The 20,311-nt window shown below is 35.3% G+C and overlaps 1 protein-coding gene across 12 annotated transcripts in view; it reads right to left on the minus strand.

The window, feature by feature from the left end:
• Positions 1–20,311, minus strand: part of LOC136834976 (uncharacterized) — a 33,995-nt gene that overhangs the window by 1,411 nt on the left and 12,273 nt on the right. For 2 of the 12 annotated variants that reach the window (XM_067097941.1, XM_067097948.1), the window contains exons 1-3: positions 8,915–9,301; positions 5,384–5,595; positions 767–1,109 (exon numbers count right to left, since the gene is read on the minus strand). In XM_067097941.1, the coding sequence (XP_066954042.1) occupies positions 767–1,109; positions 5,384–5,533 (493 nt within the window). In that variant the 5' untranslated portion in view covers positions 5,534–5,595; positions 8,915–9,301. Of the gene's footprint in view, positions 1–735; positions 1,110–5,383; positions 5,596–8,914; positions 11,645–20,311 lie in introns of those variants that run through there. The other 10 variants (XM_067097952.1, XM_067097950.1, XM_067097945.1 and 7 more) reach the window with 6 other exon arrangements.

The following is a 20,311-nucleotide window of genomic DNA, read 5'->3' on the forward strand; positions in this document are numbered from 1 at the left end:
ATAGTTTACAAAAAAGTTAGATGTAAAAGTTAGGCACATTAAACCGTGCATACCAGTGATAAAATTGCTAGGAAGATTTTATTTTCAAAACAGTACTTTATCACAAAGAACTGTGATAATATTAACAGTCGAATTCGCAGAACTAAATACAGTATTCAGATTGATAACCCAACAAAAAAATATTCGAAATGAACGAAATAATTTTTATGGCAACAAACTGAAATAAATCTGGACTTTCATCAAATAATGTCTCCTCTGGGCTCTGCTTTAGTACTGTAATGTATCTGATATGAACTGCTGTGGTTAGATTAGGGAAAACAAAGGCAAATTTAAGTATATTCAAGTACAGTATAATATAGTATAGAATAGTATTAATGAATGTTTCCTCGTTTTTATTTATTTCTTCTTGAAGAGAAGTCACCCTCTTAATTTATCAATTTACATCAGCTGTTACTCCAGTTTCATCTTGTATGAGAAGTGAAATTTAATAATGACGCCAAAAAGGCATGCACTTTCGACACTGACCATTGGATTTCTGGAATGACAATTGGCTTCCTGCCGTTGAAAGAATGAAAATGTCTGTTGACAAAACTACACTTAAATTCTAAGCTCCAGAAAGATATGAAATTATACAGGACCGTCGCCGACCGAGACCATTCTACTTATCGACTGTATGTGAGACCCTTACAGTGTATATTGAATGACATGTCTTTCATGCAGGTATTTCTACCACACCTGTGTTCATAGGACGTTTTGGGAAACTAACTGATGTAAGGGCACAGACCCAGGTATCCACACATGAGATCATAGGATGACACGAGGTCGAAATGTTTGCGTCCTTCGGGCCAGATGGAGCTTTCGTGCAGGGGCATTACCTCGTCTTCTACAGGAAGGCGGTAGGGATGCTTCAGATGCAAAGGGAGGATCCTCCGTCCTTCTTCCGCGGGCACTCTTTTCGGAGGAGGGACAGAGTCTTCGTGCTCGAACACCGGCAGAGGGGCGTACACTCGAGGCTCGATTTCCCTGGCTGGGGAAACCGAGGCCGAGGGCACGTAGATCTCGTCTTTGTCAGGGTATATGCTTCCATCCATGGGGAACTTCTTCAGGCGCTGAGGGTGACGGGAGGGAGAAAGAAGAGGACAGGGCGTGCATCAGATATAAGGATCCTTCATGCGGGAGCAAGAGCCACCCCTCAAAAAAAAAAAAAAAAAAAAAAATGACTGGGTGCTTTTCTTTAACTTCTGGGCAGAAGGGAATTGAATTTTTCTTGCCAGATCCAAATGGGGACATTTAGAAAGGGGATTTAAAGAAAACTTTGGCCATTTAATTCTTTGGGGGCATTCGTAAAACATGGGGAAAAGGGGCGAGCATTAATTTTTACTTGTTCCAAAGAGGTACTTTGTGCAAATGGGCTTACAAAACTTTGGGTAACTTCTTCATTCGGGCAAAGGGGAGGGCCATTTCTTTGCTTTCTCCAAACAGGGACATCAGATGGAGAAAGCGCTGAGGGGAACTTTGGAAATTTTATAGATATTTGGGCAGTTTATCAAAATGAGATGATAACTGTGTTTTTTGTACTTGCTCCAAATAAGGACACAGAGTAAACAATGCAAAAAAAAAAAAAAAAATCAAATAAGTGTAACGTTCATTCTACCATTTTAACATCAGGGAAGTTGCTAACAGCTAAATACTGACCTGGTTAACACAAAAAGAACTCGCTACCGAAAGATTTTTTTGACTTAGGTAAAATTGCTTTAAAATAAATAATGGATTCATCATTGCCACGAAGTTTTATGGCGATTATATGAAGACAGCTGGCACTGCATAATTCATAAGGAGGATGACGTGCAACTGTAGGTTTTTGCTTAGAAATGCATTTTGCCCGTGAATTTCTAATTCTCTGGTAAATAAAGACCGAACAACTTGATTAGAATTAGTAGTTGAACATGTATTTGGGCATAAGTGCATACAGTATGTAATTATCCAGGGAGTTCAGCTATTAGCAAGATCTTTTTCTGAGTTTTAAAACTTTTGCATATATATGAGTTTATATAATATATATATATATATATATATATATATATATATATATATATATATATATATATATATACATACACAGTGGACCCACCACATCCACATTCTGATTTAACATGATTTTCATTTCCACAAAATATCTTCAAGAGATAAATTTCAGAGAACTTCACAAGACAGTGCCAGGATTACAATGAATTAATTGACAATTATGAAATATCGAAACACTTGTAAATGCTCATGTTAAAACCAATGACTACCTTGGTATATGTAAATTTATATCAGACAAAATGGTCTCTTTGTGCTCGTCAATTTTTCGTGGTTTTCACTTTAGTTAGTTTTAAGAAGCATTACCTTTTGGCTTTATATAGCTTTAACTCTGCAATGTTAAGGATCACTCATTAGGACATTTTTTTTTAAAGTAGTTTGGCTGTACACTGCTTCAGCTTCCTAAGTCTTACACTTATTTAGTTTTGACAGACTTTAGCCTTGTAATATTTTAGCCGAACAAGATTTTTGTAAAGTCTTAGCTGCGCACAAAGTTTGGACTGCCTAGGGTTCAGTCCTAAAATTTTTTGTTAGACTTACTCAGCTTTATCTCTTCACGTCAAATCAAGAATGGTAGAAGTTACTAATCCACTGGTCCGAATGGAGGATAGACCAGACAAATATGGAGGGTAGTATCCAGGCACATACACTTATACTTGGCGAGTATGTGTGCTTTGGGTGTAGTAGTTGAGTCAAGTTTGTAAATCATGTCTGAAAGCGTATTTGCTGATATTACTTGGTAGCTGTCGTAGTTAGAATTTCACGCTTGCACTGGGACTGCCAAATTCATGTTGATAAATTACTGTAGATATCTTTGATTAACTTGAACTGCTAATAAATTCTCAGTCTAGTGTTAATGCTTAACACTAGACTACTATTTAATGCTTAAATAGTAGAAGTTTGGTAAATATAATTAAAAACTGGGAAAATGTTTGATAATAAATAAGATAGTGGAAGTCTGTGAATAACTGCCGAAACTGCTTGGCGAAAAATTAACTGTGTTTTTGTTTCAATGCTCACACTGCTTGGCTGTAGCAAATAATACAATCATATGTCATTGCCAGATTTTGAAATAACATAAATATTGGAAAATGCTGAAATTATTCTTCATAAATTTATTGTAATTGAAATTATTTTGTACTGTATTTCATCTTACGTATCAGTTCTTAAGGAATAATTTTTGGGGCAAGTTTTTGAATTGACCCAGTAAGTCATGAAACAGTAATCAGTTTTTCATATCCTTAATCATAAAACCACCTGTAAACTTGAAGAATTTGAGTACCAGTTTTAGTTTGAAAAATTGCAAGACAAACAAAAAAAAAAAAAAAAAAAATTCAAAATAAAACAAAGAAAACAAGAAAAAGCAGAAAAAGGGTATTGAGAGAAATAGAAGTAGATGGGAATCCCTTTATTGGTAGAAAATGATGAACAAAAAAAAAAAAATTCAGCGATGAAATTAGAATTTCTTAGTTTTATTAGCAATTGCTATGAGAAGTACATGCATCATAAACATGTATAGGACATATATATATATGAATGTATATATATATATATATATATATATATATATATATATATATATATATATATATATATATATATATATATATATACATACATATATATATATATATATATATATATATATATATATATATATATATATATATATATATATATATATATATATATATATATATATATATATATATATATATATATATATATATATATATATATATATATATATATATATATATATATATATATATATATGCCATGCTAAAACACAAAAGAAAATAAAGTATGTATGAAATGAACCAAACATTCCTATATGCCAACAAAAAATATATTAGTGACACGCAGGTCACAAGCAAGAAAATAAAGAGAAATAAATCACAAATAAAAAAAAGTTCAGGAGGTGAGTGAAAATAACTGAAAAATATTATTTTTAGGAGTTATAGTGTGCAGGCTAGTTAAATACAAAGTTGGATTATTAATGATTTGTTAACTTTGAATCCACTGAGTAGAGTTAAAGGAGACAAAAATGAGGTTGTTAAAGAACAAAAATATTAATATTTAAATTGTAGTGGCCAAGTATAACTTATGATTAAAATATACCGTTTGAACATGAATTCCTCTTCTTTACTTTCTACTTTGGCCAAGCTGTTATAAGAAATACATTATAGTAATATATAATGTGTAATTAGTTCCAGTGTTATATTACTGAGGCCGTAAGAAGGCATATGCCTTTGCAATACTTTTTAATGTTTTTAAAGTTTTTGCTTCGTATTTTCTTGATTTTATTCACGATCAATTCACTTGCGTTTCAATTTCTGGCATGTTAATTTCTGATCTTGTCTCCTTATTCTCTTTACATTTCGTAAGGTATTTTTATCATCATTTTAAAAACTGAGGCCTCAGTAGCTGAGGGTGGTATGAAGATATCAATTATTAGTGTCTGAGTAAGTCTCAAAAAACAAGTTTTAGTGAGAAAATGTTTAACGATGAAATTATAGAAAACAATTCCTCACAATTATAATTTTCAATCTAAGTGCCTGTTGAAAGTAATGGAAATAGCGCCTGCGATAAATAAAGAATTAAAATCAGGTGCCGTGATTGATAAACAGTATGAAGACACAACGAGATTACAAAGAAGCCATTTATATCAACCCATTCAGTCCGCACGAAAGATACAATGAGAAGATTATGAGGAAATGATGAAAATATGAAAAATTAGATTCCCAATTGATATTTTGAATAAAAATTGGTCATATTAACCACAAAAATATGCAACAACAAAATCCAGCCTAGGATAAGAGGCTAAACATATCTAAGATTTACTCTTCACTATTTTTATGTACATTTATTAAGGAATTAAAAGAGAATTAGGGTACTACCGAGAAAGTAGCGGAATATTGGCGGGTGCAGTCGTGCAAAACCATAGATGCAGTTAATAAATAAATGTGTAGTTATTCTGTTATGTATGGGACACGATGCTCACAGCCGCCATTTTGAAATTTGCAGTCATTTTGTTATCTGAGGGACAGAACTTCCATTTTGAGTTAGCGGTCCGAGGAAGGATGGTTGCAAGCCAATAAGGAGATTCCCTTGAGAAGGAAGTATAGGGAGAGAGATAAAGACAGAGAGGAAGACAATGAGAAAGAGGGAAGCAAGCAAGGCGAGAACGCGTGGAAGAATTTTGTCGTGAGGATCCAGTCTGCTTTTAGTTATAGTAATTGGAAAGGCTTCGGTAGCGGGAGACCAAATAACGCTTATAATAGGACTCGTTCTCATTCACCTCTGCCAAGGACTGCGCGCCTGGTCTCTCCGTCGGGTGGGATGGCTCCTTGCTCAGGTAGTGAGTCATGGGCTTGTAGTAGTTGTTCATGTAGCCGAAGTTGTAGGCGTAGACCTTGGCTCGGGGCTTCTGGTAGGCGTAGCGGGGCATTTTGGCTTTTTGCTGTTGTTTTAGATTTCTTTAGAATTAAAACCCTGGTGTTTTGCGGCTATCTGGAACGAAGAAGAATTTGCTGTTAAGTTTTTGTGAGGAAACCTTGAATTAGGCAACTGGAGAATCGCGCGGTTTTGACGTGAAATTGGATTATTAGAAAAAAAGTAATTTTCATCGATCTTGAAAATAAATTCTCTTCAGTAGGTTCAGTGTCATTATTCGTTTAAAAAGAGATAAGTAGTGGTGATTACTGAATAATGGGGTAAATATAGGAATAAGTATTAAATTTCTAATAACTGTTTTGTATTTGGAGGAGGAACTCAACAGATACTTTTCAAATATGGTAAAAACATAAAATGTGTTCCTTATTAGGGGCAAATACGGGACAGATATTGTTAACTGAGTCAGGTCATGGAAAAAGATTTTCATTGATATGAAGTAAATTTATTTTATGCTGTAAATAAAGACAGGGCTATGAAGTAAATATATTTTATGATGTAAATAAAGAGGGCTATGAAGTAAATATATTTTGTTTATGCTGTAAATAAAGACATGGTAAATATTTAAATGGGGCAAGAAATGGTTAAAAATCAACTGAAATGGCTAAATACAAATTGCAAAATAAAAAAAATGAATTTACAAGAATTTTTTACATTAACTGTGATGAATCCGAAATAAGTTATTTTTTTTTTTAATAAAAACAGTAGTTGAAATAATAAATTACATTATTTTCAACAAAACAAGAAGTGAAATTATAGTGTTGATACCCTGTAAAATTCAGCCCAATTATTAATCAAAATAGAATAAAATAAAATAAAATAAAACAGAATAAAATAAATAAAGGCCTAAATGGTCGAAAAGAGATCCGTTACCATCCTTGGCTACTGCTCCTTCAAGTCTTGGTCGCACTTGTTGCACCATACGGGCCACCTTCTCTCAGGTATTTGATTCGGAAAATATCCCCCATCTCCTGCCTAACTTGGGAATTCATCCCTCTCTTCCCATTTCCCAGGTTCTTAAAATCTACAATCATAATGAGAGAGAGAGAGAGAGAGACAGGGGGTTGGCGGTGAGAGGACCTATAAAGGAGTGATAGACAGAGCGATAGATAGATAGTGACTGAAGAGCAGCGGGTATAAATATCTCCTCCCTGCTGCACATGAGGGCATGCCTTGAGTGCCATGATTTCAATGATGGCACCGTGCCCAATCTCGATGGGGATGATGAAATTTAATAAGAGGAGACATCATGTCAGTGTCCCATTTCGGTCATACGTCTCTCTCTCTCTCTCTCTCTCTCTCTCTCTCTCTCTCTCTCTCTCTCTCTCTCTCTCTCAAATACTTGTGCCACAACGGCCTTCTTTGTTATAAACATTAGGTTTTCTGTCATGCTGCTGTCTAATTCATGCTTGAATGATTAAGGGACAAGAATGGAAAAAAAATAGGTCCTGTCTGTAGGAATGAGCAAACACGGAAGCAGGCAGAGAATTCAGCAGTTTGGCACCGGGACGAAAAGAAATAGACACTAAAAGTAGCTTTTAGAATATGCAAGAGACAAGGTTGTCTGGCTTTGTTTGGCCTCCTGGGGTGGGAGAATGGTGAGCCAAACCAATGACTGATCGAGTAGTATCATAGTGGCGCTGCATCATTTTGGCATTGACGATTCAAGACCATAAGTAGAATTTACTTCGGTGTGGTAGTAGCCTATTCGGTTTGGAATTTCAAAAGAACGAAATTGCATGACAATAATAATAATAATAATAATAATAATAATAATAATAATAATAATAATAATAATAATAATAATCAGGTATATACTTCGTCAAAATCGAGCCCAGGAATCAAGAATTAAAGGCAAGGGCGCTACCAACTAACCCACAAAATCCATAAAAGGGGTGGGAACGTAAGAGGTAACGCAAAAGCAGAGGTTTACCAGGGCTGGCTCCTCACCTAGCTCACTAGCGAGTTTTACTGAACATACACCTCACCAGTGACTCGATTAATCAGCCCAGGTAAATCCACAGGAACTGCACGTGTTCTCTGGTTCTTTTTTTTTTATGTCTTTGTGGGTCAGGTGGTAGAGGCCTTACCTTTCACACGTAACAGTTCAGTTCGACAGTTATATAATTACAAGTATAGTTCGTAATATGAGAGAGAGAGAGAGATATTTGAAAGAAATGAAGAACAAGATGAAAAATAAACTGAAATATTTCAAGGCAACTTTTAAAAATAATATTTTAATTGCTTCAGATGCTGTATTGGGAAGTTCTTTCGATTCCGGCTTAATGAGCGGGGTCTATTATAAAAATCTAGATGCAGTCGGCTGCACTTCCACTTCAAGCTCGTCCGTCGAGTATGAAGCTAGATTTTTATAATAGACCCGCTCATTAACCCCGAAACCAGATAACTTCCCAATACAGTATTTGAAACAGTTAAAAAATGATTTTCACAAGTTGCCTTGAAATATCTCAGTTTATTTTTCATCTTGTCCCTCATTTTTCTTTTAAATTCTCTCTCTCTCTCTCTCTCTCTCTCTCTCTCTCTCTCTCTCTCTCTCTCTCTCTTTTTTTACTGTCATGTTTAACTTGCCCATCCCCTCGGGCTTCTTTTGAAAACTTCGCTCGAGTGTCATTTCATTGAGATCATATAAAATTTCGCTTGCATGACCAGTTCGTTATGAAGATCTGATACAACGCCTTATATTTTATACTTAAAATGAAGAAGGTTATAACGCATTTATTGCACATGAATTAAAATAGTTTGGTTTAAACAGATTCGTTTCCTTATATTTAAATCTCTAGTACGTTTAAGTGAAGACAAAGTTCTTCAGCCCACTGGGAAGAGTTACAGATACTGAGAATTAATCGCTATTTAATTGATAAAGTTTTGTATTGGGAAATATTCTCTATTATATATATACTTTCAAACTGTATCGTAGTCTTTATACTTTGTTACTGTGCTTAATATCCTCATGTACAATATTTCATTCTTGTATAGAAGTTTGCCTCCTTTCAGAGTTAGAGCTCGTACCTATAAAAAAACTATCAGTAGGAGTTAAGTTGTTTCTTTCTCTTTCTTTGGGGAGGGGGGTTGTTTGTCGGTCGGATCCGGGGACGTCTTAAAAATGAAAATGGCCTTTTCCCTCCGAGACCAGAGGGGCCAGGAATGCGGCAGATCTCGTGGGTTGCAAATAGGGATGATCATTTCGCTTTCATATTTAAATAGTATGTCCCTTGCAGTCCTTGTCGCTTCAATAAAACACCGACGGTTATTCGGAATGAATCGTTAACGACAGTCATAACCAACAGACGAACACACATAAAGCAAGTTCAGCCTTTCACTATCTCCACAAAAGCACAAGAACCAACGAGACGTGAACCTGTTCTATTTCGCTGCTATCAAGTGGGATGAAGATTCTCCAAGTCCTCTCCTCTTAGACGGAGCACGTATCAGCCCGAGTCGTCTTCTCTCTTTGGTGATAAGGCGAAGGAGCAACAGAGTGCTTGAGATTTAGAGAGCAAGAGAAAGGAGCGCCGTTGTAAAGCCCGAGCTCACCCTCTTGGCAAAGGTCCCACCACGAAGGCGTCTAGTCCAAGACTGGTCTCTCGACCTCCGGCGTACCTAGGTAGTTTTCGCGAGCTGGTCCAACCTTCATAAATCTAACATTACAGACATGTTACTAACGTCCGTAGCGAGCCAAAATGGTGATGCGGGTGCTCCGACCTAGCGCTGGTGATGCCCCCTGTCACGCGGTATACGAGTATGTAGAATTTTTTGCAATGGAGTCTCCTGCGTTGCGTTGCAGAACAATAACCATTATTACTTGATGGTGAGAGTCATGTCAGCCCCAGGTCTTGGGGATTTTTTTTCCCACCTGCCTTACCTTATGATCAGACTCCCAGGCTGTGTATATATACAAAGTCTGCAAGGCGTAAACGAAGTAAGTAACTTGATAAACAGTCACAAGAAATGTTTTTTCAATGAATTTCCAGTTAACATGGACTTTGAAAAACCTTTTGGGAAACAGGTCTGCCCTATATTTCTTTTATCTTCTACTGTACTCATCTTTTCTCTTCATTCCCATACTGCCGGAACACCGGCTTCATTCTGTTGCACTGAGGCTAACTAATCTTGATTAGTTAAGATCCAGTTCTGCCCTGTCAGGTTTACCTTAAAATTAAATTAGACAGCCTTGCAAATTTTTCTCTTATTTCCTTAAGCCAACTGATACCTGAGACTTTGTTTACTGTCTTCTGTTTAGAATGATGATGGGAAAATTTTTTTCCCTTGGAGGTCGACGGGACGGGCAGCAAAATTACCTTCGTGGGCAAGGGAAAATCTTGCAAAGCAATATGACGATTACTGAACCCCATAAAATAATCAAGGTATGTGGGTGAAATGCCAGGTTTAGTAATTATTTTACTGAACCTTCTAAGATTTTTTTAAAGTTAACTGTTGTGCAGTATGGCAACACTCTCATTTTCGTAACATCTTTGTAGACGAGTGACCAATTTTTAAAAATAAAATTAGGTGGGGCAAAGCCACCAAAATGTAGCTCGTCCAGCAAGAGAAAAAACTATTTTAGTGGCCCTATTTTTCTAGGTAAGAACAGAAAAAACTTCGATAAGGGCAGAGTAAACATCACTAGAATGGGATCGGGACTGAGATAGGGATGGAATAGTCTTGTGGTTTTATTACGTTTTCTTTTCCAATTTAATTTGACGACAAACTATCCCTCAGTTTAAAGCAAATGGCTAAAGTACCCCAACAATTAGGCTATTCTAATGCCAAGTGGTTTTGTCGCTTGTATTTGAGTCATAAAATTCTCATTTAGTTGTAGACTTTATGCGTAATGTTGAGGATAATTGTTATTAGAGTAAACTGGTTTTATTAGGATATTGTGTGCGTGCGTGTGCGCACATGGGCAGCCGAAGGGGATACACAGGTGTTGGTTTGGCCAGAATCCAAAGTGAGCATTTAGAACAGAAGGGATCGCCTCCGATGAATCATATCCTGTGGCGAATCAAGATGGATTCCAATACCAGTATAGTGTCTTAAGCCTCCTTCTACAACAGAATTTAAACTAAGAATGACTAACAGAACAATGTCCTTTGTTATACTTTCCGGAAAACAGGCATTGAAGTCATTACCAGTGAAGCCCAAAGACTGGCAAAGGAAGTAGGCTGATCAAGGAATGAAATACAGAATAGATCATTTTCAGTAATCTATGGAAGGTCCTTTGAAACTGTACCAGCCAAATTCGGAAATCGCGAAGAGGGCTTTCATTAGCATAACAGACAGAGCATTCATTAGAAGAGAGCATTCATTAGAAAGACAGGAAAGAATTTTATTATGAGAATAGTTAAGAGGACGTCGGCTAGAAGGGCTGGAGGGATCTCTGATTTATAAAGGCGAGCCAAAGGCATCTCTTGGCACTGTCCTGCATTATCAATTATGACGTCTATCAAGATCAAAGTTATCTCTGCTGACTGATGGGTTGAGAGCCTATCTCTTCAAATGTCTCTTGAAAGGAGATTTATTCTTTATTAGGTGTTATAGATAAGCAGTCTAGTTTTAGGTTTGCGTTTTAGTGAGGTGTTATCACTTGAAATGCTTATTGAAATGGGTTTATATCTTTTGAGATGTCCGTTGAAGTTAGGTGGTCTGATTTGAAATAGTTACTGAAATGCATGGCATTTTTGAAATGTTCATTTAAAAGAGACGGTATCACTTGAGATGTTTATTGAAATAAGTCGATGTTTTTTAAAACTATATTTTATGTGCGGTTATATTATTTGAAATGTTTATTTTCATGGGCTATTAGAGGGAATGTCACTCACCACTTTAATCTTTTACTTAAATCAGTTGGTGTTTGTTTTGATAAGGCAATATCACAGCGGAAACCTTTGCATGAAGTATTAAACTAAAGGTATATTTAAATGAAGTAGTATTACAATGTTCATGTGAAGAAATTATTATTGGACATCAGTAAAAATTTAATTATTTATTTAATTTGAAGATTTAATTACGGTGAATTTTTAACTGGTTGATGCAATTTATAGCTTTAAATGCTTTTAAAAGAAAATAAATTCACTTGAGCTGCCATAACTTTATAATAATATGTAAACGATAGAAGTTACTGAAAATGTCCTTCTACAGTGAACAGAAATTCTCTTCAAATATCCTTCGAAAGTGAGTCGAAATTCTCTGCAAATATCCTTCTAAAGTGAATAGAAATTCTCTGCAAATATCCTTCTAAAGTGAAAAGAAATTCTCTGCAAATGTCCATCAAAAGTCAATAGAAATTAACTTCAAATATCCTTCTAAGCTGAATAGCAATTCTCTGCAAATAGCCTTCTAAAGTGAATAGAAATTCTCTGCAAATGTCCATCTAAAGCGATTAGAAATTCTCTGCAAATATCCAGCTAAAGTAAACAGAAATTCTCTGCCAACGTCCTTCTAAAGTAAACAGAAATTCTCTGCAAATTTCCTTCTAAAATAAACAGAAATTCTCTGCAAATGTCCATCTGAAGTGAATAGAAATTCTCTGCAAATGCCCTTCTAAAATAAACAGACATTCTCTGCAAAAGTCCTTCTAAGGTAAACAGAAATTCTCTGCAAATGTCCATCTAAAGCGAATAGAAATTCTCTACAAATGCTCATCTAAATTGAATAAAAATTCTCTGCAAATGTCTATCTAAAGTGAATAGAAATTCTCTGCAAATGTCCATCTAAAGTGAACAGAAATCCTCTGCAAATGTCCATCTAAAGTGAGCAGAAATTCTCTGCAAATGTCCATCTAAAGTGAGCAGAAATTCTCTGCAAATGTCCATCTAAAGTGAACAGAAATCCTCTGCAAATGTCCATCTAAAGTGAGCAGAAATTCTCTGCAAATGTCCATCTAAAGTGAGCAGAAATTCTCTGCAAATGTCCATCTAAAGTGAGCAGAAATTCTCTGCAAATGTCCATCTAAAGTGAGCAGAAATTCTCTGCAAATGTCCATCTAAAGTGAGCAGAAATTCTCTGCAAATGTCCATCTAAAGTGAGCAGAAATTCTCTGCAAATGTCCGTCTAAAGTGAAAATTCTCTGCAAATGTCCATCTAAAGTGAGCAGAAATTCTCTGCAAATGTCCATCTAAAGTGAGCAGAAATTCTCTGCAAATGTCCATCTAAAGTGAGCAGAAATTCTCTGCAAATGTCCATCTAAAACCCTGCAAATGTCCATCTAAAGTGAGCAAAATTCTCTGCAAATGTCCATCTAAAGTGAGCAGAAATTCTCTGCAAATGTCCATCTAAAGTGAGCCTCTTCAAATGTCCATCTAAAGTGAGCAGAAATTCTCTGCAAATGTCCGTCTAAAGTGAGCAAAATTTCTGCAAATGTCCATCTAAAGTGAGCAGAAATTCTCTGCAAATGTCCATCTAAAGTGAGCAAGCAAATGTCCATCTAAAGTGAGCAGAAATTCTCTGCAAATGTCCATCTAAAGTGAGCAGAAATTCTCTGCAAATGTCCGTCTAAAGTGAGCAGAAATTCTCTGCAAATGCCAATCTAGAGTGAATCTCTTTTATCAGGCATTAGAATAGGGCCACAAAACCCCAAGAGTTCACAAATCTCTATTCAGAAACCAAAACCTTCTCCCGTCTTCGAGTGAAGGTCGAACGACACCAACCTTTTATAGCTGGTTACAAGGCAAGAGCGACTTGACACACAACGATGGCCCGCGAAGGGCAGTGTTTCTCTAAAGTCTCCATCTCGAGAGGTTTCTCTCTCTCTCTCTCTCTCTCTCTCTCTCTCTCTCTCAGTCTTTCTCTCTGTTAGTCTTTCGAGCAAAGGACTTATTTTAGATCGAAAATAAGTTAATAAGTGCTCTCTCTCTCTCTCTCTCTCTCTCTCTCTCTCTCTCTCTCTCTCTCTCTCTCTCCCCAGTTTTCAGTGCTAGAGTAAATGACTTTTTCAGATCGAAAATAAGCTCTTTCTCTCTCTCTCTCTCTCTCTCTCTCTCTCTCTCTCTCTCTCTCCAGTTTTTTCGGTGCTAGGAGTAAATGACTTTTTCAGATCGAAAATAAGCTCTCTCTCTCTCTCTCTCTCTCTCTCTCTCTCTCTCTCTCTCTCTCTCTCTCTCTCTCTCTCTCTCCCCAGTTTTCGGTGCTAGGAGTAAATGACTTTTTCAGATCGAAAATAAGTTTCTCTCTCTCTCTCTCTCTCTCTCTCTCTCTCTCTCTCTCTCTCTCTCTCTCTCTCTCTCCCCAGTTTTTCGGTGCTAGGAGTAAATGACTTTTTCAGATCGAAAATAAGCTCTCTCTCTCTCTCTCTCTCTCTCTCTCTCTCTCTCTCTCTCTCTCTCTCTCTCTCTCCCTGAGTACGGAAACACTCGTTTTTCTCTTCTCCGTCTTTCTTTTCCCCTATCTCACTTGAGCCCACTTTCTTCCTTCTTAAAAAAACGGAATATTGTTAAGACGTTAAAAAAACAATAATGGCTAAATCTGAATAAGAAACAAGAACGACAAAATATCTCATCCCACTTACCTTTAATTTTATTTCCAAGTTCCTAAAACTAAATTTACCAGAACCAGCAATTCTCGCCCTAGACGTAAACAGAGGCACAAAGTCTAAAAGTGAGGTGGGAAGGATTTGGTGTGTATCTGTCGTTCGCATTTTCGGCATCGCTGACACACTGGGGCCACTGTGGCTTCTTCCCAGCAAGGTAATTCAAGTTAGGTTCTCGGAGAGTGCCTTATTAGGGTCCTGCCAGACGAGGTCACTGGATGTAAGGTTCCTTGGCTGGCGGGCGTGTTTCTGCTACAGTGAAGGATATGTCGTACGTAGGCTTATATGATTATGCAAGTATATGTATGTGTGTATGTATATATATATATATATATATATATATATATATATATATATATATATATATATATATATATATATATATTATAGATACGTATTTATATAATCACACACATACGTATATACATATACAGTAAAAAATATATATATGTATATTATATATATATATATATATATATATATATATATATATAAAAAATATATATATATATATATATAAATCCACGAAGGAAAGAGAAACAATGGAGTGCTACGAGGCCTTTCGACTGTCGTCCTTTACTTAGCAGAGTATAGGAAAAGGATACATCAATGTTTTGAGATGATACGTCATATGAAAACAATGAAGGATGATGGGCTGAGGGAGAATGCAGAAGAGAACACCTAGAAAGTTTGGATAGGTGAAGTGAATGACATATTGCGAATAAAGGTCTATAAAACTGAAGGGGGTTGGGGGCGGAGGCAAGAGTGCGTGCAAGATAAAGTTGAGTACAGTGTGTATGGTGGCTTTTCACGCCCTCCTGAGCATCAGCCTTCTGTGCATGTTCCCGTAAGGGATTAGTGCTGTCAATGAACCTGAAAGTTGTACGTATGGCTAGAAGGTGTTAGCAGCGTCCTGTCAGATCATAGCTGCACCCAAGTTTAAGTTGTATACTTTACCTTTCTTCCCGCTTCCTTCCTTCAGTAGCTATTATTTCCTTCAGTAGCTATTACTTCTTAGCAATGGGAGTATTAACGCTTGCTTTTGAAAGAACGAAGATTATAATAATAAATGAAGATGGAACGATAATTTTGTCCTAGTTTTGTAGTTCTATAGTTATCGTAAAAGTAACCAGTCACCGTTATACAGTTACTCGAAGACTCAATGTACCTGGAAAACGAGCTTTTGTTCAGTAGTATGATAACCCTCCTCTACTTTGTTTTTATAAAAGATTGATGTAAAAAAAAAAAAACTCCTCTGAAATGGCGGCCTGGTGAGTGGTAATCTTGTTGAGCTTTCCCTGAGTCGGGAAGTCCATCTTGGAGATCTGTTGTTCTTTAGGAGATTAAAACGAAATGAAAACATCGTGTTTATCGCGTCCTTTTCAGGGTTACCGATCTTTTGTGATCTCTCTTGTACCGCGTCCTCTGCAGAGCTGTTAATCTTCTGTAATCTCCATTGTTCATCGCGTCTCTGACAGTGTTACCAATCCCTGTAGGTCTCCCTAAAGCGAAGAAAATTGTCGTGCCTCGGCAGAGTTACCAATCCTTGCCAACCGCATCGAAGGGAAGAAAAATAGGCAGATTTGGCATTGTTGCCAGTCCGTCTTGATGTGGATAATGTGCTGGAAGGAAAGGATTTTCTTTTCAGAATTATTTGCATTGTCTGCAGTGTTCCCAGTGTCCCACTTAACACCTTGACGTGAAGGAACGGATACGAGCTTTACACTGTCAGTTGCATTGCTGCCAATCCTTCTGCTTTCCTTAAAACTAAAAAAAAAAACAGAAGGAAAAGTCTTGGTTTCTGCAACATTTCCACTTTTAACCAGTTTCCATGATTTTATCTCCTTGAAATGAGGATATAAATCATGTTTGCTGCACCGTTTGAAGTCTTATTAGTCCTCATGATCTCAATAAAGTTGAAACTTACAGAGTTTCAGTATTGCTGAGAAACCAAAGATAAAGTTTTGCATGGTATACCATTTGCATTATTTCAAACCATTATAGCCTCACGAAAGTGAATTAAAAATATAAAAATAATGTTTGGTGAGTCATTTGTAATGCGGTGAAAAATGTTTGCTTGCTCCGGCCTTTGCAGGGTTACCAACCTCCCGCTGTTTTCATTTGGATGTCATCAGCAGGGTTACTAACCCTTCCGCCCTCAGCCGAGCGAAAACACGGAGAAAAAGTTTTGCTTAAGGAATAATTTACAGGGTTACCAGCCCTTCCCCACCCCTCTTACTGAAGTGAAAATACAGAGGAAAGTCTTGCCTTTGGCATCCAGGAAACAAATGCAGAAAAATCTCTACTAGAAAACTTTAGATCTATAAAGATTGTCTGAAGGCCATTTGCCTCAGGTCTCAAAGGCGAGTAGCGTTGCTGATTTTTATGTTGCAAAGAAATTTCAACAAACCTCAACTGTTGTGTAGTGCAAAAACGTTCGACTTTTGTCGATGTGTTTGCTTTTATTTCTGTTCTTTTCATTTGTATGTTACTCTCTCTTCATTCGTTTTGCTTGTGCCTCTCTTCTTATAGTTGTTTTTTCGTGTGGAATCCCATCTTGCTTAGGAAGTTGGATGAAATTTTTGCGTATTTTCAAGAATTATGCCCATCTGAATAATAATAATTATAATAATAATAATAAGTCGGGTAGAAGGCCTTCATTTAACAAGTCTTGTAAAATATAACAGCTGCATCAGAATCTTTTCTGTTCGGTGAATAGTGAGTTTATCACCAGAAGGAATTCTTGAAATAATTTTCCAACCGTTTGGGAAAGATATTATCCAAAACCAGTGGTATTACTGCCAGTGCTGCATTTAATAATAATAATAATAATAATAATAATAATAATAATAAAATAATAATAATAAACTTTCATATTTTTTGTTTGTATTTAATGAGAAATTTCAGTAAGGAAACTAATTTCTTCATTCGTTGTTACAATTTTCCCATGTTTATTTGATAAAAGCTAATTACTCATCTTCATGACAATACAGTAGGTAGTGATTGTAGAAAGACCAGAGAGAGAGTTATGAGTCATAAAAATCAGATTTATATGCAAATGACAGCAATATTTAGGTAATTTGGAGTTGCATTATACTTGTAGTATATCAAATATTTTATGTCCATTGGCCATCGGCCATCTGTTTTACAACACACCAGAAGCATTTATATATATATATATATATATATATATATATATATATATATATATATATATATATATATATATATATATATATATATATATATATATGTGTGTGTGTGTGTGTGTGTGTGTGTATTGTGTGTGTATATATAAATACTCCCATGTCAATAGTATACGACGATAAATACAGCAGAGTTCACAGGAATTACAAATGTGTTGAAATAACACGAAAGCGATCGATACCTTCATCTTTTATTCAATTCCTGTGGACGAGGAGAGAGAGAGAGAGAGAGAGAGAGAGATGTAAACAAGGGAGAGTGAGAAAACTTGATGGATTAGAAAGATGATCCCCACCGAGTTGTCAGCCAAAATTGTAGCCAAGCCCCCCTCCCCCCCTCCCCTGAAAGCCCGCCTCTCATAGGGTCTACCAATTTATTATACCTTCACCTGTCGAGATCTGGTTTCCGTCGCCTTGGTAGGGTTTATTTACCGGACCCTGTCCATTCGTAACTTGAAACACACCCCGTGGCCTATATAGATATATTTAAAGCACGGAATTTCTTCATGCTTAAATAGACACCAGTGGACACCCAGTTCTCCAGACAGTTGTCTTCCGCAGTTATGACATTATTTTGGTTTTCAATGATTTTTTAGCGGAATATGGTTAATTCTTATGTATGTTATTGGTCTCATTATCACTGTAATAATTATTTTTTATATTGATTTGTCTTAATTAAAGGCTTTTAGGCCAAATGATCACATATTGCTACAATAGTATTTGGCATATAAGTAAGATAAGACTGATCTTTGGTTTGAAAAATGTACACCACAATAAATCTTAAAAATTGTTTTAATTTACTCAAGTTACTAATTCTATTTTCAGTGTATGTCTGTACTTATACACACACATATATATACATATAAATACATATATGTAGTTTTATATATGTATTAATGTATTTATTTATAATCATGTTTTTTCAGGTCTCGAGAAGAGAATACACGGCGAGGTATGTCACCTGATTTTTTTTTTAATGAAGGTAGCTTGAGAGATTCAGCTCTCCAAACTTTTGAGATAATTTCGATTATTTATTTGGAAATCTGTCTGTTCATTTGATATATGCACATACCTTTTTCTTCGTTAATTTGTTTTTTTTGTGCAATATAACATATTGATTTATTCATTTGTTACTCTTATAAGAATTTAATAGAGTATATTGATTTATTGTGTATTTCTTCATCTATCAACTGAATTTACTCAGGTGTTCATTGTAAGGTGTTGGATAGGGTAAGCACAAACAGGAAGAGACCTTCAAAATAATATCAATGTACGATGAAAGCCATAAAATAGCTACAAAATTAGAAGTACTTTATACACACACACACACACACACACACACACACACACATATATATATATATATATATGTGTGTGTGTATATATATATATATATATGTATGTGTGTGTATATATACATACACACACACACACATATATATATATATACACACACACACACACATATATATATATATATATATATATATATATATATATATATATATATATATATATATATATATGTTTTAGCATGTCAGAGTAATTCTAAGGAGGCATGTGGTTTTGCTACAGTAGTCGTTATAACATGTATGTATGTATATATACATATATACATATGAATATATATATATGTAAATATATATATACTGTATATATATATATTATATGTACATATATATACAGTATATGTATGTATGTATACACACACACATAAACGAAATGAAAACCACTTGCTTACAAATCAGGAAAACGTGGATAGGAAGAGAATGACACTGATGCGCAAAGATAAATTAACCAAGGGATCTGCCCTACTATATCCGTTCCTGCTGTAATCTCTTTATTTCTATTTCCCTTATTTTCTTCATTTTCACTTTCATTACTTCCCGGTTGACGTCTCCCCCCCGCCCGCCACCTCACTCAGCCAGACAACACAACTCATTGTCAATTATGGTCGCTTGGCTGATTGATTATTTCTGTCAAGCTATTTACGGCTTCAGGCTTTTGTCTCGAGTTCTCAGAAGTTGGGCTGGAGCGTACAATGCTCGCCTTTCGCTGTGTTCATAATTTTTTTTAATTTTTTTATTATTGTAATATAGGTTTAATATAATTTAATCGGTAGATACTTTCAGCTTTAGTTCATGTTGTCCATTTGAGTAGTCAAATATTCATTATTATTATTATTATTATTATTATTATTATTATTATTATTATTATTATTAATATTCATTATTATTATAATTATTATTATTATTATTATTATTATTATTATTATTATTATTATTATTATTATTATTAATAAGACCATAGTTTTGCCTTAATTTAGTCTAATTTCCAGTTGTCTTTACATTATATATATATATATATATATATATATATATATATATATATATATATATATATATATATATATATATATATATATATATATATATATATATATATATATATATATATATATATATATATATATATATATATATATATATACTGTGTATATATATACATATATGTATATATATACACACATTTCTCTGTTTCCCTTTTTTGGCTCTTTCTTTCAATTTGCCCACGTAGTCGTTGTATTCTGTTTTGGCTAATAATAATAAATAATAATATTAATTAGCCATTTGCGTTGTTTACTCCTTGTATTGTCATAACAAAGAAAATAATGTGCCTTCATACTGGTGACTAACACAGCCTGTGGCTTTCAGAACTGACAGGAGTGATCGACGTGCATAAATATACGAACCAGATCACTAGGGGCACACGGGAGAGACGTGCTTAAAACAAACACACTCACCTGGAGCAAGAAGTCTGGCACAAACTGTTATCATTAGGAAGTTACATGTTTCTGTAAAATAACCTTTTTAGTTTTCTGAAAAGAAAACTTTTGCGCCGGCTTTGTCTGTCCGTCCGCATTTTTTTCTGTCCGCCCTCAGATCTTAAAAACTACTAAGGCCAGAGGGCTGCAAATTAGTTTGTTGATTATCCACCCTCCAATCATCAACCATACCAAATTGCAGCC

Source organism: Macrobrachium rosenbergii, chromosome 54 (assembly GCF_040412425.1).
Source record: "Macrobrachium rosenbergii isolate ZJJX-2024 chromosome 54, ASM4041242v1, whole genome shotgun sequence".
Taxonomy (NCBI): Eukaryota; Metazoa; Arthropoda; class Malacostraca; order Decapoda; family Palaemonidae; genus Macrobrachium; species Macrobrachium rosenbergii.